This window comes from Alosa sapidissima, chromosome 4, assembly GCF_018492685.1.
Source record: "Alosa sapidissima isolate fAloSap1 chromosome 4, fAloSap1.pri, whole genome shotgun sequence".
NCBI classification, from domain to species: Eukaryota; Metazoa; Chordata; class Actinopteri; order Clupeiformes; family Clupeidae; genus Alosa; species Alosa sapidissima.
Genome location: NC_055960.1, coordinates 30,908,359 through 30,924,263, shown reverse-complemented (window position 1 = coordinate 30,924,263; position 15,905 = coordinate 30,908,359). Strand labels below are relative to the sequence as shown.

Below are 15,905 nucleotides of genomic sequence, written 5' to 3'. Positions count from 1 at the left end.
GGTTGATTCAAAACCCTACTGCAATGAATACTTATGTGACTATGCTTCATATAACTGACACTATGTGGTTACAGTACATTAGAGCCAGTATTTGGGTAATGTATCGATTGAAAATGCACTCTAGGCATACGATGTGGATTGCCAGGGCCATCTTGTCAGACCAGTCTGGTAGAGGGAAATCAACCATGAAACAATTACTGATCTAGGTTGCTGCATTTATCTACTGTATTGTTTGTCCCACGCGTGTTGACTTTGGAAAAAGGAGACTAAATTGATACAAGGGCTAAGACCGAGAGGATGACCATGACCGCAATCCATATGATGGCCGGAGAGATGACAATAGGTTACGAATTCTCCCACCTTTTTGTGCCATTGGACCCACACCCAGACTTTGTTTGTTATTGGTGTTGAGTAAGATCTAGATTCGAGGTTTTACGGTGTTGTACTTGCATTCATGTGTTGTTCATTTCTCTGTCATTTGCAATGAACTCCTTTTCCCAAATTATTCGACCAGCAACGAATCATCCCTTCCATGGGTGGCGCTATACATTCGCGTATCGCGATGAGGTGCAGGGGGGGTAACGTTCCTGGTCATTTGCACTTCGAAAGTTTTGGACGAGTGAAGCAAGATGGCCGAGGATAGCGGTTATGAATCAATACTTTGTGTTAAACCAGAAGTTCATGTTTACAAAATTCCACCTCGAGCAACAAATCGTGGCTATCGGTGAGTTTGTGTTAAAGTAACTGTACTAAACTGGTTGGACGTTTTGTACGTTATTGGAACACGGTGCCTGACTCGAGTAGGAAGTTCCAGGAAGGCTAAGTCGAGTGTCAGGGTTAATGTTGAGTTATCTGCAGTTTACTTATCTAGTAATACTAGAGTTGTTTTGTGCAGTTTATAAGATAATATGCAATGGATGGCACACACTATTATCTGGATGCTATGCTGTTCAGTTAAAAGTACGTAGCTACCGTAGTTTTCAGAAACGTTACTAAGTTTAACAGCGAAGTAACGCTGACGTTTTCCTTTGGTGTGTGTGGAATATCCTGTAAACGTTGGTATTTCAAATGAATATTCGTAACTCTTGGGCGGCAGCAGCATAGTTTTCCCCAGCTGTAGTATTGATCAACGTGACTTGTAGGCTATGAAATAATATAATGGAATTTAAAGAAAAGTTACTGAACAGGAACCACAGACACGATACACGACAGACTACGGTGGCCGAGACTGGGAGGTGCAAAATACTCTGTAAATCTTGTATTTTACCAAAGGACAGGCTCTGCTTTTACGATCTTGAATGCTTGCATGTAAGCAGCGAAGGCTTAGGGTCATCCGGTTTTGAAAATCTGATTTGTCCTAATACCTGAAGGTGTTCCCTTGAAGTTCTTGTTCGTATGATGAATTTAGCACAAATTATGTAAATAATAATGCTGTTACTATGAAGGCAAGGCATTTCATCACAACATGGATTCTCCCATACATTCTCATGGAGATACACATACCCATACAGTCAGCAGTAGACCTACTAATATGTGCTCGGAATGAATGCACCTTACACCAGAGTAAGATAGCCAGACCAACTGGACATTCTGCTTGCTTGGTGCTCATCTGTGGATGCCTGTGTCTCTCAGAGCAGCAGACTGGAAACTGGAAGAGCCAGCATGGAGTGGCAGAATGAAAATCACAGCATTGGGAAAGAACGCTTTCATCAAGCTTGAGGACAAGAACTCAGGTAAAACTTAGAGATTACATAATCTCAGAAGAATTGGATAAATCAGTGGGAGTGTGCTGTTCATATGTGGTTGTGGATCACAAATAGTTGCGGAATCCCATGATTGTGTACATTTTGTATGTTCTAATGCACTGCTCCGCTGGTTCCATCAGGAGAGCTGTTTGCACAGGCCCCGGTAGAGCAGTATCCTGGTATTGCAGTGGAGGCTGTGACTGACTCTAGCAGATATTTTGTCGTCCGGATAGAAGATGGAAATGGTGAGATCGGAGTTCTTGATGATCTTTCCAACAATCACAAGATCTAGTCTTTCATGCGTGAGGCCTATAGCTCAGTTACTCTAACTTGAATTTGACTCTCCGCAGTGTCTTTATTTCACTATCATATCATCATGTGTTCATTGCTGGCTTTTTGTGTAGCAGGACGTCATGCATTTATAGGTCTTGGATTTGCTGATCGTGGAGACTCTTTTGACTTCAATGTAGCATTGCAGGACCACTTTAAGTAAGTACTATTTCCTCACCAGCAAACATGAATGGATGCATCAAGCTCTGAAGAAAAAATAGGATTTGCTAGTATTTTGAATTATTTTATTTTATTCCATTACACACTAGATGGGTGAAACAGGAATCAGAGCTTGCTAAACAAGAGGCCATTCAGAGTGCAGCTCCCAAACTGGACTTGGGCTTTAAGGAAGGACAGACCATCAAGATCAGCATTGGGGTATGAAAATATTTTGCTGTGCTTAAAGGATAATTCCGGTGTGATTTTGACCTAAAGTGTGTTGAAACATGATACCGAGGTGAGCTATGAGACATACGTTCACACTCGGTATCATGTTTCAACACACTTTAGGTCAATATCACACCGGAATTCTCCTTTAATGGATTGCATTCAGTCTCACCGATTAGCTAAAAGAAAATAAATGCTTTCCCATGTATAGCCGAAGAAATTTGACAAAATGATACTGTAAACCTTGGTTAGCTGGAAATATGGCAAGTGTACTAGGGACATTTGATTTAGTTATCTGTCTGTATGGCTGTGTTACTCTTCTGGCATATGGCCTACTATTGCTTATACTAAATTAGGGTGTTTAAGCTAGCTTGTCAGCAACTTTCAGTTTGTAATATTTGTATATTAACTGGCTAGAGTTACACATAAAAGCCTAATTGTCCTAAAAGTCTGCCAGAAAGCATTGCAATGTACTCTTGTTTGTGTCACAGAATGTAAAGAAGAAGGATGGAACGTCACAGGGTGGTGCCAAGGCACGCCCAATGGGCAGTGGTCTTCTCCCTCCTCCACCTGGTGTGAAAGCTGGAGGCTTTCTCCCCCCTCCTGGAGCCCTGCAGCCTGCCCCACCAGCACAGCCCAGCTCAGGTAATATAGCATCCCCATAAATAAGCCCCCATGTTCCAAGGTGGGTTTCTGTCCTCAATTTAGCCCCTGAGTAATATATGGGCACCCTTTAATGTTGGAATGTTTTTGTATTTTCATGTTAATGCAGTGTTTCCCACAGAATTGAATTCTATTTGTGGTGGTAGGTTCTCAGAATTAACTTGAATGCAACAGTTTTTAGCAAATTAGCGCAGCGTGGTTATGATGCTAACCAGATTTAAGCACAATTTAGTACAACCTGTAAAATCATTGTGTGGTGGTCAATGTTGATATTGTGGTGGGCCGCCACAAATAAGTCAATGTATGGGAAACACTGTAATGGTAGGAATCTGTGTTAAACCAATGAATAAACTTGACCAGATGCTGTCTGTTGCAAATGGTTTTGGCCTTTAACAACACCACATTGACTCTGTAATCAATATGCGAACACTCCTCCCACTCAGCAACCCTTTTGGAGTTTGGAGGCCCAGCTGCAGCAGCTGCAGCACCAGCTCAGCCTGCTCAGGACCTGTGGGGAGACTTCACTGCTGCGGGCTCTGGGTAGGTCAGACCTCCACGTCGGGTAGCTGTTAAAGTCGGCTAAGCGATGCTAAGCGAACATGTAATACTCAGCGAATATCTCCTCACAATCCATTAGCTTTTTTGTAAAAAAAACACAGCCTTCTTACACAATACAACCCTGGCTCCATGAACTGTGTGTCAAGTTTCTCGGGAGCCCTGAAGGGAAGGCTGAGCTACCTCTCTGGTGTGTTTTGTTTGCCATTTTGGTTCAGATATAATAATGTAAGTTGCTTTGGACAAAAGAAAGAAACATAAACATAAACAAATATGACGTCGTCCAGCATCGCTTACCCTACCTTTAACACTCAAAATGTCAATACTTTTTCAAATCGGCAGAGAAGGCTTTTGAGATCTTTTGTGATGTAAAAATTACAGAATTAACAGTTTCTTGCCAAGTTATTTGCCTAATGAGGATGATGGTTTTCATTAGAGCAGTGTTTCCCAAACTTTTTTTCTGTCACGGCACGCTATTTACTAACAGAAAATCTCACGACACACCAGCATGATATTAAATAAACATGGGGGCTCATGAACATGACCCCAGAGTGTAGCACTGTAGCCTGGAGCCTGGAGCCTCTAGCCTCAAGTGAGGTAGAACCGTTTATTTTAGTGTTTTTTTTCTTACCGATTGTATTCTACCGTCTGTCTTTTGCTCACCGCTGTCATTTTTTTTCTTTTTTTTTCTATTCTGCATTATGAAAGGGGGTAGGTAAGGTTTGTGATCAAGCATCCATTTTAAGTGTTTTTCAATGCCTTTGGGCTAGTTATTAGCACACAGCTTTTTGCTACTTCTGAATGCAGCTATGTTGTTCTGCTGTGTTTTAAGGTGTAACTGCTTGGTCACTAAACCAGTATCTAGATGGATAAAAAGCATTATGCTGATAGTAAGTTAGGTTTAGGTGTAATGTCATTAAAATGTGATCTAAATAGCCAGCAATTTCGGCTGATGGTAAACTATTATCAACGACAATAAAAACTTAATATGGATTTTCCTGTGGCACACCTGCGCAGACTTCACGGCACACCAGTGTGCTGCGACACAGTTTGGGAAACATTGGGCTAGAGTACATTAAACTAATTACTTTTTTTTTTTTATTACCTGTCCTATGAACTTGATGAACTCTTCTGTCTTCCCTCTATACAGTGGCTCCTCTGAGACGTCCACCAAATCTGGATGGGTGCAGTTTTAGCAGCTGGACTGACAGTCACTCTACAAATGTTTTTTAGAGAACTAGTTTTTAATCTCTCTACATTCCCCTAATAGAGGGAGTTTCAGGGGGATAGAAATTGGCACACAATCACACTAAGCTCAGATGAACAGTGAGTGTATGTGTGTATATATGTCCCTCACACAACACCTGCATTATTTGACCTTCTCTCCTTTTGTACAAGAAGTCCTATTTTTTTAACAGAAGGTTTCCTATGCAACCAATCAACAGGTGACTCGACTAGACACTTCTTTTCATAGCTTGATTGAGTATCAAATAGTGCATTCTTTTTAAGATCTCCGTTTGATAGAATGTACATAGATGGATTAGCTGTGACACTTCTGAATCTCACCTCATTGGCGCTGCAGTAGCAGTTCCTATATGGTTATTCTCTCACTTCGTCCAATCAGGTGAACATTGGTGCATTCCATGATAATGTAATAACATTGTGCCTTTTCCCTAGACCCCTCCCTTGCTCTCAGTGGTTTATGTTTTCTTTGCCTTGTCAGTTTTGGTTTTGCTCATCAGAAAATTCTTTCCTATATTACATGTCTGCAGTGAAAAGGCCAGCATATGTGCGCTTGTGACTCGGACTGTAGTATCTTGGTACATGTGTCTTCTCTGCGCTGCAGGTAAAATCATTGTATAGGTAGATAGCTGAAATATTTTGGATTGGGAGTGTATGTGTGTGTTTGTGAAGGATTTCATATTGTGTGGGCCAGCAATATTCGCTAAGCAGATGGCAGTTTTAATGAGATTAGTGACTCCCACTGAACTGGAGGAGGCTGTCTCCACCATGCACCTACTGAGCCACTGGCTAGAATTATGTGCACGTACATATGTCGTATCTGTGCTTTGGCTTTTGTGGCTAGTACCCCATTGATTTGTTTAGCAAGCAGGATTGTTGTGTGTTTTACGTGTCTCTCTCTCTCTGTGTGTGTGTGTGTGTGGTCTAGGTCAACATGTTCTCCTTCTCTCTGCTTAACTTTTGTTATTCCTCTTGCCTAATCAGGTGCCTTTAATATTAAGTGTGTGCGTATTAGGACAAATGCTTTAAATGTATTCAAAACACTTGTTGAAAGTGCCTTCAATACAAAATATAAATTCTGTATAAATGTAAAGTCTCAATATATTGTAAATAATAAACTTTTCCCTCTTGTCCCTTTTATGTATAACTAATTCATCACTGGACCAAATGTTTCATCTTGCATTGTAACTCTGCTCATAACTGTAAAGTGCAGAGTTTTTTTTTTTCTGCAGGGATGTTCTTGCCAGTACTTTAACTCTTAAATTGCCATTGTTCTATGTGTTCAATACACCTATTGGCATGGACTTGCTGTCTGCGTTTGAGTATTTAGTAATCGGTCACACATCACTGTAGTAACCAGTTGTAAAATAGGATGTCTAGGGAACAAAAGATTACTGTGTGTATATGGGGAGGGGGTAAGGCTGGGCCATCTCCATGGTTGGCTGTTTGACACATGTAATTGTTGAGTTCTGACCTGACGAGTGAGCAACATTGCAGGGGTTTATGGAGACATAGTGAGGACACTTGAACAGCTCAGATGTGAGTAGTTGATGTCAAAGAGTAGAGATTAGGTCTACATTTGTCTTCATTTCATCAGATCGTTCAAGAATGTAATAACAATTTTAGATTTAGTCCAAGTAAAGAGGTGAAACTCAGACTTTACTGGTTAGACCAGCGTAATTCTGACCTGAAGGAATGATCCTGAAATAAGATTTCGTGGTCAGAGATTGTCTCTACACAGTAGACGAAAGGGTTACATCTGAAAGCCGGCCACTCGTATCTTGCCGTTCGGTAGTCCCACCCCGGAAAAGCTTCGCTGTAGCAAATCGGCATGGATAGACAACGACATATTGTTTTTACTCTGTTCATTTTAAAATAATCCCATGGGCGGTAAACTACATCGTGGAATTGACATGAGCTCGTTTTTCATCTTTTGTTCACACTTTGCCTAGGCTAATCATATATGAGGTAAGAGTTCTGTCTGAAGAATAGAGAGTAACATCTAAAATCGAATGCATATTTTGTCCGAATATGATGCTCATGCAGAAATCCCTAAAAGAAGAAGTGAGCTAGGATATAAGGGGAAGCATCGAAGCTATCGCAAGTTTCGTTCATTAGCTCAATATGGTCTACTGTAGGTTAATATGGTCTACTGTAGGTTTAACTTCACAAAGTGTCAAGCCATCACTGTTGCCACACTGTAGCACAGAGGATGCAGGTTACATCCCTGTGCAAGAACATTCTACCTGTAGATTCATGTTCTGTTGTGATCAGCTTGGCTTCAAAGTTCCCAATAAATCTCGCGCGCGCTAATGCTATGGTGAAAGGAGTAGGCTACTACTATACTATACTATAGCCTTCTGTGCTTCTAAGCTGTAGTGGCTTATCTTAAACTGAGACTGTTAGAAGTTTAAATCATAAATTGCGACACCAAATCGTTGGGTGATTTCAGTTTCATCCACGAATGCAACATTCGGTTTTATTCGGCGTCGGTGGTGCATTACACAAAAACAGGCAAACGGGGGCGCGCAAGGATGCAGAGGACAATGTGCAACATCCCAACAGTTTTGTTGTAGGCTACATCCTTGGTTGGATGATGACACGGAATGCTAAAGTGGTGTGCCATTGGGCCAGAGAGGTTGAAGGTGGAAGTCACCAAGCCTTCTTGTGGCTAATTGCCAGACAGGCTATGGCCTATTATAGATTATGTATAGTTTGAGATGGCAATATTTTGTCTTAGATTTCTGAATGAGATAGACAACAAATGTTCTTAGATTTCAGAATGGTGACATAAGTCTAACCTTAACACCCATCAGGAACCTGGGTGGCATGTCTGGAGTTGACAGGGAGAAAAAGACCATGTCCTTTTTGTTGATATGTTTCTATGGTGACAAAGGCACTGAAGTGATTTGTCCATCAACCCCTTGTAGAGGGGCCCCTCACCCAGAGCCCTCACCCTACCACATCCCACATGAAGACAATTGCTTCCTCTGATTTATCTAGCCTAATTATTATTATTAGCCTGGTTATTGTTTTATTCTGTCAAATAGTCTATTACTAATATCTGTATTTTATTATTATTATTATTATTATTATTATTATTTAAGCTATATGACTGCTTATAGCTTACTAAATTGTCCTAGTGTGGGATACCTAAGCTCCAGTGTGTGGCTCTTCCCCAACGTAATGAATGTCAGTGAAACTATGGGAAAGTCAAAGAGGGTCTTGTTATCAAAATTGGATGTGGATTAATATGTTGTCCTCACATTGTAGCCTAATATAGCCTATAGGCTACTACAGAAGTCAGAAAAGCAAAATATGTCCCACATTAGGGGAAATCCACCCTAAACAGTTACATTTAAAGTTGATATAATGTTTATTGACTTATTGAAGTTGCTTTATAGACAGGCATCTAAGCCTAAACATAAACATTTAAACATAATAGATTTAGGCTAAAGCCAATTTACACCAAAGACTCACGACGAGATGGAACTGTTGCATAGAGAAGTTACAACGGTGTGAATTAAATGCTGCAAGATGTTGTTAGCATGATTTGACTTCAAATCACAAATCAAATCACAGTTGCCATTTTTTAGAACACTTTGAATGTGGATGCATCAGCATAGTGAAAGCAGGCCCATAGGGATTAACAGGCCATTGATTGATTTAATCTTTAAGTATATATGTGTGTGTGTGTGTGTGTGTGTAGTCTACACCCAGGCTTCTGGTCTGGAGAAATTAATTACATAACCTATTTATAATCATCCTATTCCGTTTTTTATTTCTTATTATGAAGCATGTTCTAATAATGTTAGGGCCTATAACAAAAGTTTAGTCTAGTTTTAGAGCGGTTAATCAAATTAAGGATAGGCGCGCTAAAGAGTTTGTTACATAGCTACCGGGAAAGAGAATGTGGTGCACCACGTTATAGCGACGTGGGAAGTGGGTGGAGAGGGCAAATCCTAATCCTGCGTCCTCAATCTCACCACACCACTTTTAGTATCAGCAGACGACGAGCGGACGGACACCTGCCATAAGAGTTTAAATTGCTTGGGAATTATATGGCCTGTGTCGTAATTTCTTTTTAAAAGTTAGCTGTGGGTTTCATGATTTTTTTTGGTAGGCCAGGCGACAACAGCATTATTGTATCGTATATAAAGTAGGCTATTTTATGTGAATGGCTGTTGGCTAGACAACACAGCGAAGGGTTAATCCTATTTTATAATGCAAAGCCGACTTGGAGACTTTTCCATTTAAACCTGTCCTCCCTGGCGGTAGGGGAGTTTGGTTCTTTTGATTTTTGGTCGTCTGCAGGTGAAGATTTAACTTAACTCCATGACTGACTCAGAGAATGTTGACGCAGAGTCCAAACTGGAAGCCGTCATACAGGTGATGGTGTAGCCTATTGCATGATTTCTTTTTTCCCATAACAGTAAAACCGTTACTGTCATCGATACTGGGGTCAGTTTAATTTATTTTCACTTGGTGTATTGTGGTCTTCCATTGCTTTTTGTTTGTTGCTACTAGCCTGTGTTGGTGCGTCAGTATCGCTGTGATGCTTGTGACTAGCCACGTAGTGCTAAATATACACTAGAAGACTGCGGCTGAAAGCTCTACTGCTGTGAGGCCACCTGTTCTTATTGCTTCGACCAGGACTTTTGAGCTGGATGGGGCATCCTTGGCAGCATGGGCGTCATGGGTGTTGTACACATCAATAATAACTGTAAACAAATGAAGGAAAACTATCAGAAATAAGCTCTGTGACAACATAGAGAGTAAAGTAAATTGATTACTTTGACATAAGGTAACCAGTATTATCAGGCTTTCACATCAATGCAGCTGTAAGTGTGAATTTTCATATTGCATGCTCCATGTTTGTAAGAATGTCAAAAGATAAGTGCCCAAACTGCCTGAACAAAAAGTAGATTTACAAGATGACTGTCTGCAAAGCCATTCCAGATTAAGGACTTGCAGTGTTGGAATTACAGGCAGGCTGGAATCAGTAGTGCATCATTTTACCCCACACCCATCACATAGACTGCATTCACAGGACACAGATCACCTGAAGTTGCATTTTGTCTGCTTTTGGTGTTCATGGTGATGTATACGGTATTTTTTGGTTTGGTAAACAGAATGTCCATGAATGACTGTGTATATGTCTGAAATATTCTTTTACTTTTTCTTTAATATTATTGGTAAGTATGTACTATTGTTAATAGTATAGTTATATGTTAGCCTTGTGTTTTATATTTGTGTGTGTGTGTGTGTGCCTCCCTTAGAGGTTGGAAGAGAGTGTCCTCTCTGAGGAGAAGAGGCTGACGCTCCACGGCCCCTCCCCAGATGCACCGCCTGCCTGTCTGCCTGTGCGAGTGCGAGAAATTGTCACCAAGAACCTGAACGACAGCTGTGAGTACGCGCCGACGTGCTGTGTAATCTATGGCTGTCCAATTGGATGCCCTCTGAAGCATATGAGAGAGCTCCCTTTCACTTACACCTGTGCTTTTGTCCCTCCCATCCCCTGCCCTGCCCTGCCGTGCCGTGCCCTGCCCACCCTCCCGCCAGCCGCAGGAGCCATGTCCTCACTCATGTCCCTTCAGGAGGAGAACCGGGTGCTCCAAGGGGAGCTGGGAAGGCTGGAGGACCTCTTGGCCCACAGCAGAGCCGACCGCGATGAGCTGGCCATCAAGTACAGCGCCATCAGTGAGAGGGTGAGCGGACTGAAACTTACTGACAAAGAAAAGGGATAGAGTAGGTTTATGGCTGTGTTATAGCCAAGCATGATGTTCTTTCATCTCTCACTATTGTGTTTTGTTCAGTCCAGATAACCCTGAGTTGTTTTTTGTTGAATTGTTTGATTTTGACATCTGTGAAAGAGAGGAATGTTGTCTTTGGGGACTGGTGAATGGAAGAGATGTGTTAATATGGAAGTAATCCGCATACAAATGCAACTCCTCCCTTTTTTTGTTTCATTACACTCTTTGTGGGTCTCTCATAGAGAGTTTGACCCATTGCCATGGTAACGTGGAGTGGAATGAAGTGAAGTGGCTTGTTGCCATAGCATTTGTCACCCCTGGTGACTGTAAACACCACTAGTGGAGGGGGTTTGGGGAAATTAGGAGGTGTGAGACCACATTGAGGACACCTATATTGGCAGAAAGCTTTGTGGTGAAAATCTATCAGTATGATTTTGTGAGTGAATTGTTCCTCCCCCCTATTTGAACATAATATTTGTATTTTCAATCCAAGATGAAAACATTTTTAAGTGCTGTACTAGAAGACTTTAGTGTTCTTGTCTATGCTCCCAAAGACAGAAACAAGGTTGTGTTAATCATTGAGAGCATAGGTCACCTTGGAGATGAGGGTTGGCTTCTCATTTAACCCTTTGATTTACAGAGCTGAGGTTTATGATGTGGTAGAACAAAGCCTGCCCTGGTAGCTCGCTCAAAAGCATCCTTTTCTTTTAATGGCTCACAAAAAATATACTGCTTTAGTTAATCTAGCTATATTTGTTCCCTACACATGATATTTGGTCCAGGAAAGGTGACAACAAATTGATTGGCCCTGGATTTGAATATTGCTGTTTAAACAAGAGGGATAATTCATGCTGGAGAAACAATTGTGTTGTCGCCTGTTACTAAGTAGCCATAGGGCTCAGTCAACAAAGCCATGGTGAGCACATTTTGTAGAGCAGAGCTTATGTGTTGAGACTAGATGGCATGAAGACTGTTGAGTGCAAATCTTAACGGTTTCATTCAAGGTTGAAATAACTAAGAATGCTTGTGGTGCTCATAATCCTTATACATCTGTGTGTTGTGGAGAGAACTGATCCAGAGCTGCAGATCCAGTGAAAAGTCCTAGCAAAATCAACCCTCATTGGGCCGTTTAATTAGAAGTTCTAGTCAGGCCAGTTAGATAGATAGATAGATACATAGATAAATAGATAGATACAGTACCCTCCTGAATTATTGGCACCTCTGCTAAAGTTGACTAAAAAGAGGAATATAAAATCATCTTTTGGAAATTTATCTTAATGCCTTAAGTAAAAAAATCCAAGATACAAGGAAGTTTATTGTAACATGCATATAATTACTGGATGTAAGAAATGCAGTGAAATTATGTCTGGTGTCAGCCTATTTGTACATTTATGGGGGGGGATTGGGATTGGGGCGGGGGGGGGCACCAACAAGGAGCACCCAAGAGCAACAGGGGCAAGGAAAAACTCCCTTACCAAGGAAGAAACCTGGGCAGATCCACGGCTCAAGGGGCTAACCCAACTGCCAGGGGTCTTGGTGTGTGTGTTGGGGGGATGACAGGGGAGATGGGATAGTGTGCTGTGTATGTGGGGAGAGGGCAGTGTGCAATATGTGTGTTGGAGAAGCTTCCTCATGAGACAATGTGCTGTGTATTGGGGGGATGTGTGTTGGAGAAGCTTCCAACCTTTAAGGACACCAGTTTTCTTTGTGAATGAATAATGTATCATAAATAAATAGATGTTCTTCCTTAAAATACAAGGGTCATAAGTATTGCCACCCCTATGTTAAATTCCCATAGAGACAGACAGATTTTTATTTTTAAAGGCCAGTTGTTGGATCCAGGATACTATGATGAAGTTCCCTTGGCCTTTGGAATTAAAATAGCCCCACATCATGACACCCTTCACCATACAGATTGGCATAGTGTTATTTCAGTTAGCCTATTAGCTGGTTGGATGCTCATTGAGCTCAATGCAAATCAAACCAGCTAATAGGCTGATTATAATGCGGGAATGATACCAAAAACCTCCCCTACGATGATGAGTGACAGGTATAGTATAGTATATATACTCTTTTCCCATGTGGGAAATTTGGTCTCTGCATTTAACCCAATCCGTGAATTAGTGAAACACACACAGCACACAGTGTACACACAGTGAGGTGAAGCACACACTAATCCCGGCGCAGTGAGCTGCCTGCATCAACAGCGGCGCTCGGGGAGCAGTGAGGGGTTAGGTGCCTTGCTCAAGGGCACTTCAGCCATGGTCCCACTGGTCAGGGCTCGAACCGGCAACCCTCCGGTTACAAGTCCAGAGTGCTAACCAGTAGGCCACGGCTGCCCAGGTCTTTGCTGGTGAGAATATGCGTGTGCTACACAAGTACTGCGAATGATGGAAGATGATGAATAAATAGCCTAAATGAATAAAGAGCAAGAGAAAGCAAATAGCCCAATATGAAATACACTATGGTCCTGCCGACGTGAAATGCCTCAAAAAGCGGCTTGTGAATAGGTCTTAGTGATTTAAGAGTCCTCTCGATTTCTTCTAAGCTGTCCCCAGACTTAGGTGATACTTTTAGGGCTAAAATGCTTCGTGAATTACTCTTAATCAAAAAAATTAGGAGTTCTAAAGTTACGAGTGACACGTCAATTATGTGTAGGATTTTCTCCTAAATTCGCCATTTAGGAGCTACTTTTAGCCTTAAGATTGTTTGTGAATACAGCTCCAGAATAATACAAGAAATTTTGATAATATATAAGGAGTTATGATCAGATTACTTGCTTTTGCTAGGTTAGACCTAAAGGTTGGCACACATTTTTTCTATGCCATTTGTGCAAAACACAACTCTGCGTTGGGGCAAGAGGGGTCGAATAAGAATGGTTAGTCTGTCTGTAGATTCAGTCTGTGGTGTTGGTGGCTCTGACTGTGGTGTGTGTGTGTGTGTGTGTGTGCGTGCGTGCGTGCGTGTTTGTGTGTGTGCGTGCGTGTTTGTGTGTGTGTTTGTGTGTGTGTGCGTGTGCGTGTGAGTGTGTGTGTGCGCGCGCGCGCGCGCGTGTGTGTGTGTGTGTGTGTGTGTGTGCGCGCAGCTGGAGCAGGCTCTGCGTCTGGAGACGGGTGACGGCGAGCGCGACTCACTGGAGTCTCGCAGCCTGGCGCAGCAGAATGTGGACCTGCGCAGGCGGCTGGACGAGGAGCAGGCCCAATACAAGCGCAAACTCACCGCCTACCAGGAGGGGCAGCAGCGGCAGGCACAGCTGGTGCAGAAACTCCAGGCCAAGGTACTGCAATGAACAGTGTGATGGACCCGTGAAGGAGTGTCCAGGACTTTTGTACAAGGATACAAGGATACAAGGATACAAGGAAGTTTATTGTCACATGCATATAGTTACTGGAAGTAAGACATGCAGTGAAATTATGTCTGGTGTCAGCCTATTTGTGCATTTATGGGGGGGGGGGGGGTAAAAAGTGCAGTAGAAGAGGGGTTTAGTAGATTAAGTGGCAAGGGTTGCATAAGAAAGGTGGGGGGGGGGGGGGGGGGGCACCAACAAGGAGCACCCAAGAGCACCAGAGGAGAGAGAGAGAGGCCCTGGCAGCTGGTGTGAGTGACCTGTGTGGGTATGTGGGAAGGAAAGAAGACAAAAGAGAAGGAGAAGAACAGGGGACAGGGAGGAGGAAAAGAAAGAAGGGATGAGAATATGAGGAATAAAGGAAAAGTGTAGGAAAATAAAAGAAATGAGACAAATTAAAATGTGCTTTATTGATTGATTTCATACAGCTTGATATGTAAAGCTAGCCTAGAAATCTAGACGCGCCCCTAGCGGCAGCAAATTACATTTGCTGCCAGGGCTAGTCTAGCAACTCTCCGTTGGCTTGTGAGCTCCAGAAATCGAAACTTAATCAGGTCATTGAAATCGTGTATAGACTCGTTAACATAATGATTGATGGCAGAGTTGCAACGGTTTGGCTTGAATTCCCTGCTACTTGAAAACAAATATCCTATTGCGTCCTATTGCGTGCAGAGGGAATTTGAAAGGCAACTGATTATTCCGCCCCTCGGACTGAGCACTGCGAACGGTGAGTGCCCAGACCCTACATTTTAATGTGGGTCTGGCTCGCCAGGCTAATGTAAAGCACCAAAAGTGAGGAATGTTCTTAAAGACAATCTTTGTCCTGGTATGTGATGCAAAGTGGTTCTGTCCTTTTTCTTCTAGTCGACACACAGTATATATTTCACTATCTCTGCTGGGAATGGTGTTTCAGAGGTCTGCATACAGTGTTGTGCTTCTTGTGTTCCAGGTCCTGCAGTATAAAAAGCGGTGTGGTGAGCTGGAGCAGATCCTGCAGGAGAAAACCTCTGAGCTGGAGCGCCACCGACTCAACGTGAGAGCACATGCCTCAGGACACCCCAGCTATACTGCTATCAGGGTTGTGCAAAATTCGAATTGCAATTCCGCTTCCTGTTTGCTACCTCAATTTATATGCAACTGAAATTCAAGAATTGAATTGGTATTTAAGAGCCAGTTTCAATTCAATTCTGGAATTTTGCACAACCCTGCTATACATAGAGCACATATGCGCAGGAGTAGGCTACAGGTGCCTGCTATACATAGAGCACATGCACAGGCTATATGTGCCTGCTATACATAGAGTACATATGCGCAGGAGTAGGCTATATGTGCCTGCTATACATAGACTACATATGCACAGGAGTAGGCTATATGTGCCTGCTATACATAGAGTACATATGCGCAGGAGTAGGCTATATGTGCCTGCAATACATAGAGTACATATGCGCAGGAGTAGGCTATATGTGCCTGCTATACATAGACTACATATGCACAGGAGTAGGCTATATGTGCCTGCTATACATAGAGTACATATGCGCAGGAGTAGGCTATATGTGCCTGCTATACATAGAGTACATATGCGCAGGAGTAGGCTATATGTGCCTGCTATACATCGAGTACATATGCACAGGAGTAGGCTACAGTATATGTGCCTGCTATACATAGAGTACATATGCGCAGGAGTAGGCTATATGTGCCTGCTACAACGACAGGGCCTGTTTTCAACTAGCCACTAGACTTTTTTGTTTTTCAGCAACCTATCTAAACTCAAGGTTTCTGCAACTCAGGGCTTAGAGATTCATAATGCAAAGCTAGAGCTTAGGGTTAACATCAGAAAGCTAACCATCTATTTGCTTGTTTAGAGTAGCCAATCAGGCCCACCTC

At 42.4% G+C, this 15,905-nt stretch overlaps 2 protein-coding genes across 4 annotated transcripts in view; both read left to right on the top strand.

Annotated features, from left to right (window-relative positions):
• Positions 1 to 567: 567 nt before the first annotated feature.
• Positions 568 to 6,060, top strand: necap2 (NECAP endocytosis associated 2). Of its 2 annotated transcripts, none has more exons than XM_042089090.1 (8): positions 568 to 724; positions 1,633 to 1,733; positions 1,886 to 1,990; positions 2,153 to 2,234; positions 2,345 to 2,453; positions 2,954 to 3,107; positions 3,569 to 3,665; positions 4,831 to 6,060. In XM_042089090.1, the coding sequence occupies exons 1-8, from the start codon at positions 630 to 632 to the stop codon at positions 4,874 to 4,876; spliced, it is 789 nt and encodes a 262-aa protein (XP_041945024.1). In that variant the 5' UTR covers positions 568 to 629; the 3' UTR covers positions 4,877 to 6,060. The 2 variants fall into 2 exon arrangements, with proteins under 2 accessions (XP_041945024.1, XP_041945023.1); XM_042089089.1 differs by having other exon boundaries at positions 2,150 to 2,234.
• Positions 6,061 to 6,750: 690 nt separating this feature from the next.
• LOC121706936 (rootletin-like) overlaps positions 6,751 to 15,905 on the top strand; it is a 32,735-nt gene continuing 23,580 nt past the window's right edge. Inside the window, exons 1-6 of one of the 2 annotated variants that reach the window (XM_042089087.1) lie at positions 6,751 to 6,890; positions 9,201 to 9,311; positions 10,202 to 10,328; positions 10,485 to 10,630; positions 13,761 to 13,952; positions 14,971 to 15,054. In XM_042089087.1, the coding sequence (XP_041945021.1) occupies positions 9,258 to 9,311; positions 10,202 to 10,328; positions 10,485 to 10,630; positions 13,761 to 13,952; positions 14,971 to 15,054 (603 nt within the window). In that variant the 5' untranslated portion in view covers positions 6,751 to 6,890; positions 9,201 to 9,257. The remainder of the gene's footprint in view (positions 6,891 to 9,200; positions 9,312 to 10,201; positions 10,329 to 10,484; positions 10,631 to 13,760; positions 13,953 to 14,970; positions 15,055 to 15,905) is intronic. The other variant, XM_042089088.1, reaches the window with a different exon arrangement.

Coding starts and splice junctions, on each gene's coding strand:
- necap2 (XM_042089089.1), top strand. CDS start 630: ATGGCCGAGGATAGCGGTTATGAATCAATACTTTGTGTTAAACCAGAA. Junction 2,235..2,344: donor GCATTGCAGGACCACTTTAA/GTAAGTACTATT, acceptor ATTACACACTAG/ATGGGTGAAACAGGAATCAG. Junction 2,454..2,953: donor CCATCAAGATCAGCATTGGG/GTATGAAAATAT, acceptor TTTGTGTCACAG/AATGTAAAGAAGAAGGATGG.